Here is a 10,600-nt window from a genome sequence, read left to right on the forward strand (position 1 = left end):
GCCGCCATTTAATAACATTCCATCATCGCTATCGCATGGTTTTGCAATTGATGTATAATAAAACAAGGAACATGTCTGCACTAATGCATCACTTGACTAAGACGTGCAGAGCCAAAAGCCAATGCGGGAGCTGCCGACGTCCTATGTCTTTCATGTGGTAAGGTGACTTGTATTGATATGTTTGTGAATGTGCTTTAATGAGCTATTTCCATAGTAAAGAGATATGGTATCCTAATTCTTTACATGTGGGCAGCAAACAGAGAGCATAATCCAAAAGCACAGAATGGAATAATAATGGCAGAAATTACTGTATTCCTGCTGCAGTCAGACAGAACTTTATTATTGGACTTTATTTTTATGCAGGGGGATTTTGAGCTTTGTATCAGAATAGTGATGCTTAAAAAAGGAGATAAAATACACGGTGTTCAATTTTTTTTTTAAAAGTACAGATTTATTTTGCAGATTTAAAGAATAAACTTTTGTTTGTTGGAAAAGCACCTATAGCTTCAGTCTTCACGGGTTCTAGATGTTTCTTCAAGCCTACGTCTTTACTTGCTCCATTGACATGCTGGTTGATGACTTCAGCTAAGGCCAGACCACTAATGGCTGCTCCTTCTACACTAGGGCTTACCAGCCAATCCCCACATATTCCTACATTGTGACTTGACTGAAAAACACATTCCTCATCCTGTAGAACATTAAGGGGGTTAGCTGCACCCCACAACTGTACTTTTGTAAAACATGGTGTTATAAGTTGTCGGTTTATACCAGTTAACTCTGCAAAACCATTCAGAAGCAAACTAATAACTTCTTTCTCTTTAAGAGGAGGTATAAGCTCCTGAGGAACCTTATTGTTGGCCCCAAAGGTCTTACTGCTGATAACAGTCCAGCATGACATCTTATTTTCTGTATTGTATTTTGAGGTGTTGTTTCCAATCCACGATATATCTGAATGTTCCACAAAAGCTCCATCAAAGTCAACCTCAATCTTTTGAGGTAAAGCAAACAGTAGCACCCAAAGGGAGCACAACTGCATAACATTGGTTCTTGGTAATAGAACAGGTCCAAACTTCACCTTCAGAAGATTGTGGATTTGTGGTGTGCCAGCATCAGCCATCAGTCGCGCTGCACACTTCCCATTATGGGCAACTACCAAATAATCAAACCAGCCGTGGTCATCAACTTTCCATTTTTTCATTGAAGAATCCCAGTGAACACTGCTGACCCATTTGTTGCCTTCCATGTGAACAAGAGTCGATAAACATTCAGGAACAGCCTGCATTCCCCTGGTCCCAATAAAAGCCTGCATATTCTTCACTTCTGTTGGCTTTCTACCCGGTTTAAGGTGAACAATTTTGCCAGGCCACACTTTCACTGCCCCTTTGCTGTGCAGAAAAGACACGATTTTGGCAAACCTGGGATCACTCACGGTGAAGAACTGGACAGCATGATCGAATATATGGAGTTTACCTTCAATGTTGATGAATCGACTGCTACATCTTCCACCCGGGGCATGTTTCCCAGTGTCAAAAACTATAGAGTCAGTAATTCCCAGCTGTGACAGTCTTGCTGCACAGACCAGGCCTGAGATGCCACCACCAATAATGGCCACTGAAGTCTTTTTTCCATTCATCTCCCAAGATGTGAAAAGGTCTAAAACAAAAACACAGAATAAATTTTTTCATTAATACAAACATATATACAATAGGGGTTACACTGTAAGGGGGAGGGGCCTGGGGACATGGAGGGACTCTGCTTGACAGGGCAGGAGAAATGCACACCATCCTGTACTGGGCCACCACACATTGTTCTTAATAAAATCAATGGTGTGTCCATGTATTTTACAGATGCAGTGGGCCCACAGGTTAAGAACCCTCTTTCTAGCAGCTCTCTGCCCTGGCTCGATGTCTACTGATTATATACTTAGATTTAGCAATATTAGTCTATCTTGAGGTTTTATGGAAAAAAATAAAATAATGAACTGGGAACTGGTCCATTAGGGGTATCAAGAAATCATAGTGTTTTCATTAGATGGTGGCAAAGCCAGTCAGTCAATCTGCATGGTTCCTACATCAAGAATTGATATATCTCTGTACAGCTGGACTGGTATTCCATGTTGTGAACCACTACACAGTGGTTTCCGGAAACTGGTAAGATTGCAAAACACAGTCACCAACTGCCATGCCGGATATATTTTGCAAGCTGGTCTGCATATGCCCCCTTACTTTACATCTGTGCCGGAGAATCATTTGTCTTGAGGAAGTCTGGGGCTCCTGAAGAGATGGAGAAACAGACACAATGATGAAGTGGTCTTCAGTACCCAGCACATTCTGGGAAAATGTAATGAAAACAGGTGTACATGTGGATGTAGAGGTATGGGACTATTATCTGACATCAACCAATCAGACCCTAGGGGGGCTTATAAAGCTTCAGGATAGGCCATCAATTTTAGATCAGTGGGGGCCTACCTTCTGGCACCCCCACTGCTTAGCTGTTTAAAGGGATTGGAGTGGTTGAGCAAACACTACAGTTTCTTCAGTGTTTACATCATTGCTGTGTTGTCCCAGACATGGAGCATCCAATGGCATCCCAATGCACTGGAGGATCCAGCATGTCTTTTCATTACAAAAACTATTCAGAAACCTGTAATGCTTCATATTTTTTTCTATATTGGAAGCTGAAGGTTTCCCTTACAGGTTACTGCTGATTTTTGAGTCTCAGGATCTGTGAAAGTTATTACATACTGGGGGATATTTGTATGGAAGACAGTCACCTGGAACAAGATCTAACCAACCAATAATAATCACTGTGAAACAGTATAACTTTTGGCACTGAAAGCTCCAGACGAACATGCATCCTCCATAACATGACTACCATGTAATGCCACATAACACCTGTAGTGGCCGCTGTGGGGGAAATGCCTGAATGGCTGTGACTTCCCTCAGCTACATCAGCTGTTTGCCAGTGGTGTTGAGAGTTGGACCTACATTGATCGGCTGATAGCCACAATGGCCCCCATGTTGAAGGGGTTGTCTGTGAGGTTCCAACCAAAAAAAGGGAATCGGCCTAATCCACAGTTAGTAAACAGTTATTAGTCATCTTGATTTCTTCACATTCACTCCTCAAAGACAAAAAATCCTGCTGTCTCAGAGCATCACTTAGCAGCCAAAAAAATCTTATTTCTTTGCCTCGCCTCCTTTTTTACCACAAAACTGGCAAAACATGCTTGTCCTGGCAAGCACCTTGAAAGGGATCGTGAGCATCCATATATAGGCAGCTACTTAATATAACCACCACTATTCATGTATTTTATGAGCGTGTTCGGCGAGAGAAATCAAATATGCTTGCAATTACATCTTGTGAGTCTGACAGGGTTTACTGAGACAGGCCAACCAGAATGGCTATTAATATCCAGAATCCTTCAATATTACTTTATTTCCACAAACCATAGAACAAGCTGATGGGTGCGTTTTTGCTTTTTCCCGAAATAAAGACCTTACAAAAACAAGCTACGGTATTGCCTAAAGGGAATTTGGGATATTTTAAGCATGCAAAAACAAAATTTTGGGTACAGTTAATTGGTATGGACGCGACAAAAGAGAATGAAGCCTTTAACACTACGCTGTAAACAGCGGCTCTGTTAGGCTGTATTCAAACTGCTGGAAGATGGCGGTGAGAAAATTCTCTCAGAAATCCAATTTTTTGCTTGATGATAAAATGAAGCAGAAATGGTATTTAGTTGGTGCAATTTGGTGCAGAAATTCTAAGTTCCGGGGATTTTACATGCAGATTCCCACAGGAAAAAAAGGACATGTTGATTCTTCTTGATCCACGTCAAAAAATTTTGTGTGAAAATTACTCTGTGTGAACAGAGTCATGGAAATCCTAATAAAATCTATGAGAGCCAGATTTAAAGTGGTACTCTGGTGGAAAACTTTTTTTTTTTTTTTTTTTTAAATCAACTGGTGCCAGATAGTTAAACAGATTTGTAAATTACTTCTATTAAAAAATCGTAATCCTTCCAGTACTTATCAGCTGCTGAATACTACAGAGGAAATTCTTTTATTTTTGGAACACAGAGCTCTCTGCTGACATCACGACCACAGTAGTGCTCTCTGCTGACATCTCTGCCCATTTTAAGAACTGTCCAGAGTAGAAGAAAATCCCCATAGCAAACATATGCTGCTCTGGACAGTTCCTAAAATGGACAGGTGTCAGCAGAGAGCACTGTGGTCATGATGTCAGCAGAGAGCTCTGTGTTCCAAAAAGAAAATAATTTCCTCTTTAGTATTCAGCAGCTAATAAGTACTAGAAGGATTAAGATTTTTTAATAGAAGTAATTTACAAATCTGTGTACTGGCACCAGTTGATTTATAAAAAAAAAAAAAAAAAAAAAGCTTTCCACGGGAGTACCCCTTTAAGACAGAATTCTTGTGGAATTAAACACAGAACCTGCATCAAATTCCTTGCAGATTCCAACTGAATTTCCTCAGTGTGAACTAGGCAGCAGAAGAAACAAAAAAGGAACTTATTCCAAGCGCCAGATCCCTCGAGATAGTCAGTCTAACAAAGTAGACCAATTTCCATAGAAGATAACATTTATTCCAAGCATAGATCAACGCGTTTCAGACCCGAAACGAGCCCTTCATCAGGACAGAATGCTTATAAGCATTCTGTCCTGATGAAGGGCTCGTTTCGGGTCTGAAACGCGTTGATCTATGCTTGGAATAAATGTTATCTTCTATGGAAATTGGTCTACTTTGTTAGACTGACTATCTCGAGGGATCTGGCGCTTGGAATAAGTTCCTTTTTTGTTTCTTCTGCTGCCTACACTAATACCGGACCAGATGCTGCCTGGGATCGGGGGAATCAAGCTGCAGGATCCCATTTTATGATATTTGTGATATTAGATGTTGTGCTCTGAGCGCAACACCACAGGGTGAGTGTTTATACCAGCCTCTTTCTACCTGTGCCTAACGTACTTCACCAGGGGCGCTATTGTGTTCCTTTTTTTCTCAGTGTGAACTAGTCCTTAGTGTCTAAATTGCACCCATTAAACGTGAAATTGCTGTGGTTCTACTAAGCCAATACTGACCGAATTTCACATGGTGGAATTTGGGCTTCTGCTTAGATTCCTTTTTTGCCAAGCCGGCAGCAGATTTCTTTGCAGTTTTGTAGATTCGTAGATTCTGTGCAACATGGGGGAGATCAAAACCTATCCAGAGGGAAAGTTGCCAAGTTGCCTATAGCAACCAATCAGATTGCTTCTTTCATTTTTAAGAAGGCCTCTGCAAACTGAAAGAATAAATCTGATTGGTTGTTATGGGCAACATTTCCTCTGGACAGGTTTTGATAAATCTCCATGCCCCAACACCCACCCAAACCCCACCCCCACCCCCCGTGTGCATGGAATGAGTGCAAAATCTATGGAGAATTTCTTGCATTCAACGCACAGATTCCAGACAGCATTCAAAGTCACTTCAATGAACTCTGTAAAAATTATTGACAGATTCAATGGACTCTGCTGAGGAATTCTGCAAAAACTATAGACAGGTTCAATGTTTTTGCAGCATCAGGAATGCAGAATTTCCACAGCGGAAAATCTGCCGTATGAATGGGACAGTGGAAATTCTATTCACCACAATGTTAACTTTATCAACACATAGAAAAATAGAGGCACTAACAGTATCATAAACCATAGGCCAGTATTCCATATACACCAAAAGAAGGGGCCAAAATGATGGTCATAAAAAATATATATCTTTTTACAAAATTGATTAAAACAATCCAACAGATTTTAAAAAATGACAATATCACTTAAAGGGACAGTTACACACACAGAAAGATGAGTGAGGTGAGTGTATTGTATAAAGCGCCTGAGTGAAATGATCACAGGTAGAAAAGTGGAGCTGGATCACCAATACATGCTATATCCAGAGAAATCAACAAGGCGCAAAAAAGACTGACATAGTAATAATAATAGTTATACACTACAGGGGAAAAGGCTGGAAGAGGGAAGGGTCACACATAACATATTACAGACCGGCCAGACCATATACCCCCATACAATACCTCACCTCACCCCGAACACGTTTTCGCTAAGGCTTTATCACGCCCCTTGATAAAGCCTTAGCGAAAACGCGTTCGAGGTGAGGTATTGTATGGGGGTATATGGTCTGGCCGGTCTGTAATATGTTATGTGTGACCCTTCCCTCTTCCAGCCTTTTTCCCTGTAGTGTATAACTATTATTATTACAGTGATCCCTCAACTTACAATGGCCTCAACATACAATAGTTTCAACATACAATGGTCTTTTCTGGACCATCGTAAGTTGAAACCAGACTCAACATACAATGACAGTCCAGATCTGTGAAACGTGTCAATGGCTAGAAGAACCGACCAATCAAAATGGGCATTCACTGGTAAAACCCCTGTATTACTGAAGCGTATGCACTGACTGGTGTCTGGTAGCAACCCCTACAGTAGAGGGAGGTATTACATGTTCTGTACACTTTACCTGTACCAGGGTTAGCTGCTCCTTTGGACACCAGGTGAGGGAGACTCCATTACTTTTTTACTTACAGGACCCTGAAGAAGCTCCTGTCCTCTACATAGACCAGTGTTTCCCAAGCTGGGTGGCCCCAGCTGTTGCAAAACTACAACTCCCAGCATGCCCGGACTGCCTTTCGTTGTCCGGTGCATGCTGGGAGTTGTAGTTTTGCAACAGCTGGAGGCTCCTGCTTGGGAAACACTGGCATAGACAGTGATTTACAGCTCCCAGCAGATCTTTATTACTTTTATATGGAAGGATTTGCTTTATCTATATTAATTATCTACTTATTTTTCTTTAATTCTCACTTTTTCCTATTTTCTGGATGACATTTTGGGGCTTCAGAACCAATTACCAGGTTTCCATAGAGTTCTGGTCGCAACATACAATGGTTTCAACATACAATGGTCGTCCTGGAACCAATTAATATTGTAACTTGAGGGACCACTGTACTATGTCAGTCTTTTTTGCGCCTTGTTGATTTCTCTGGATATAGCATGTATTGGTGATCCAGCTCCACTTTTCTACCTATTATCATGTAGGGTGATCATTTCTATCAGGCGCTTTATACGATATACTCACCTCTATCTTTCTGTGTGTCTGTAACTGTCCCTTTAAGTGATATTGTCATTTTTTAATCTGTTGGATTGTTTTAATCAATTTTGTATTAAAGATATATATATATATATATATATATATATATATATATATATATATATATATATATTTTTTTATGACCATTTTGGCCCCTTCTTTTGGTGTAAATGTTAACTTTATGTAGCAAAAATCTGCATGGGAATTCTGCTGTGTGAACATAGCTTATGAGAGAATGTATTATATATATATATATATATAGATGTATAGCAAGCTGTAGTCTGCCTGCACTGCTGACGTGTAGAAACCCTCCCTAGAAGCAAATAATAACAATACATTCCCAGGACCTTACATGCTACTTTAAAGAAGATCTGAGCTTTGCACAGTCTTAATTTCTGACTCGCCTATCTGTATGGAAGGTGCAGAGTTAATTCACACCCTTTCAGTACCTGCACATAAAGTAATCTTACCTATAGTGCACAGACTCCTCCAACACAGCTCCACTCTCCTACTTCCTGTGAGCCAGCAGCTTCTGCTCCCAGCATGCCTCACTTCACAGTACTTGTATAACAGATCACATGTCTAGTTAAAGTAAACCACTGCACAAGTGATACATTGTATCAGGTGAGGATGGTTCCTGATGGCCGTCCTTGCATCCAAGGACTTGGACTTTTGTTGGTCAGTATGATTACAACAATATGCAGTGTATGTAGGTTTAGTTTTATTTTACTGTATAGAAAGTAGCTATTAGAGATGAGCGGATTTACAGTAAATTCGATTCGTCACGAACTTCTCGGCTCGGCAGTTGATGACTTATCCTGCATAAATTAGTTCAGCTTTCAGGTGCTCCCGTGGGCTGGAAAAGGTGGATACAGTCCTAGGAAAGAGTCTCCTAGGACTGTATCCACCTTTTCCAGCCCACGGGAGCACGTGAAAGCTGAACTCATTTATGCAGGAAAAGTCATCAACTGCCGAGTCGAGAAGTTCGTGACGAATCAAATTTACTGTAAATTTGCTCATCTCTAGTAGCTATGTCCGGCACTGCTAGCAGCATAGGACTAAAATTAGGTATCCAGGTGTGGGCAATTCTGAGTGTACCTGTGAATATGCATGTAGCGAGTCCGCAGATGGTGGTGCTGTTTAGAGATGAGCGAACTTACAGTAAATTCGATTCGTCACGAACTTCTCGGCTCGGCAGTTGATGACTTTTCCTGCATAAATGAGTTCAGCTTTCACGTCCTCCCGTGGGCTGGAAAAGGTGGATACAGTTCTAGGAGACTCTTTCCTAGGAATGTATCCACCTTTTCCAGCCCACCGGAGCACCTGAAGGCTGAACTAATTTACGCAGGATAAGTCATCAACTGCCGAGCCGAGAAGTTCGTGATGAATCGAATTTACTGTAAGTTCGCTCATCTCTAGTGCTGTTATCCAGAAAATGTAGCAAGCAAATGCATAACAATAGAAAAGGATGGAAGACGCACTCGCCAGATTCTTGCTGGGAAGATGGCTAACTTTATTGCAGCGTGATGTACAGAAATTCACCAGGTACGGAGGTACACAGGGAGCAGTAGTTGGTAACAGGCAGGGGGGCGGTGACTAGTTTCGCGCACGTGGGTGCTTCCTCTGGTTGCCAAACTGCAACTCCCAGCATGCCCAAACAGCCAAAGGCTGTCTGGGCATGCTGGGAGTTGTAGTTTTGCAACATCTGGAGGGTCACAGTTTGGTGACCACTGTTACAGTGGTGCCCAAACACTAGCCCTCCAGATGTTGCCAAACTACAACTCTCAGCATGCCTAGACTGTCCAGGCATGCTGGGAGTTGTAGTTCTGTAACATCTGTCCCTTCAGATTTTGCCATTTTCATGAAAATTTTGAAAATTGCTGCTCTACTTTAAAGCCCTCTAATTTTTTCAAAAAGTAAAAATATGTCCATTTTATGATGCCAACATAAAATACACATATTGTATTTGTGAATGAATATAAAATGTATTTCGAATATCCATTTTCCTTACAAGCAGAGAGCTTCAAAGTTAGAAAAATGCTACATTTTCATGAAATTTGGGGATTTTTACCAAGAAAGGATGCAAGTAACGCTGAAAATTTACCACCAAAATAAAGTAGAATATGTCACGAACAAACAATCTCAGAATCAGAATATTCTGTAAAAGCGTTTTCGAGTTATTAATTCGTAAAGCAACGGTGGTCAGAATTGCGAAAAAGGACTGAGTCCTTAAGGTGGAAAAAGGGCTCAGTCCTTAAGGGGGTAAAAAAAAAAACACTTAAAAATAAAAAAAAGGGAAATTTGATTAAAAAAAATAATAGTTTTACAGTACAATTAGATGTGACTTTCTTTTACTCCGTTCACTGTGCAGGATGATAAACAATATATCAGTGTTTTCCAAACAGCATGTCTCCAGCTATTGCAAAACTACACCTCCCAGCACGGGCATGCTGGGAGTTGTAGTTTTGCAACAGCTGGAGGCACACTGTTTGGAAAACACTACAATATATTTTAATAGCATGAATAGCATATTTTAATCTTCATGAATTTAATGCACGTCAATGGGATTCCGCTGTCCCATTCACACATTAGAATTTCCGCTGCAGGAGGTCCATTGAAGTGAGTTGGCTATAAATTCATGCAGAATTTTGTTGCAGAATTCAGTGCAGAAATTCTGCAGTGTGAACCCGGCCAGCTTCTGAGTAACCATCTATGATGCAAGCTCAGCTCCAGAGCTCACATAATAGTTCCTCATGGCAAACATGTACATAATGTGATTTATTTTATTTTTTTTCAGGACTTTTTTTTTTCAATACCTATACTATAAAATAATCCTAACATCTTGCAGTTTTCACTGTGGCCACCATAATAAGCTGATTCTTCCTGTTCTGTACAGAACACTGATCAGTAGTTTCATTGTCATCATCAAAGCTGAATTGCAATAAAAAGTGACACCGTTATATAATAGACAAGATTGGGCCATTCACAATAGGTGATGGTCACAGATCACCTACCCCCCTGCACGGACCTCTGCTCAGGTTACAGAGCACAACTAGAAAACTTTCCTATAAAAGTCATTGGGGGGGTTTATCAAAACCCGTGCAGAGGAAAAGTTGACCAGTTGCCCATAGCAACCAATCAGATCCCTTCTTTCATTTTTTAAAAGCCTTCTGAAAAATGAAAGAAGGGATCTGATTGGTTGCTATGGGCAACTGGTCAGTTTTTCCTCTGCACAGGTTTTGATAAATCTCCCCCATTGACTCCTTCCCAGTCTAATGTTTTCTATGGTCCTCATGGCTGGAATAAAGCATATCTCTAAATGCTGTACATAGAGCAGACAAGAAGCTCTGGCAATATGGCTGCCCCTATAATACTGTACAAAATATTAAATGAAACATTTTAAAATAAGAGCAGAATAGGAAAAAAGAACATTATTCTGTATCTGCTTCTAATTA

At 40.7% G+C, this 10,600-nt stretch overlaps 1 protein-coding gene across 2 annotated transcripts; it reads right to left on the reverse strand.

The window, feature by feature from the left end:
* Positions 1-435: 435 nt before the first annotated feature.
* On the reverse strand, positions 436-10,183 carry LOC130277604 (uncharacterized). Of its 2 annotated transcripts, none has more exons than XM_056528310.1 (2): positions 10,160-10,183; positions 436-1,653 (listed from the first exon to the last, which is right to left on the reverse strand). In XM_056528310.1, exon 2 carries the CDS (start codon positions 1,631-1,633, stop codon positions 452-454), a length of 1,182 nt encoding a protein of 393 aa, XP_056384285.1. In that variant the 5' UTR covers positions 1,634-1,653; positions 10,160-10,183; the 3' UTR covers positions 436-451. The 2 variants fall into 2 exon arrangements, with proteins under 2 accessions (XP_056384285.1, XP_056384283.1); XM_056528308.1 differs by lacking the exon at positions 10,160-10,183 and adding an exon at positions 7,616-7,686.
* Between the last annotated feature and the right edge of the window lie 417 nt (positions 10,184-10,600).

The sequence above is a fragment of the Hyla sarda genome, chromosome 6 (assembly GCF_029499605.1).
Source record: "Hyla sarda isolate aHylSar1 chromosome 6, aHylSar1.hap1, whole genome shotgun sequence".
NCBI lineage: Eukaryota > Metazoa > Chordata > Amphibia > Anura > Hylidae > Hyla > Hyla sarda.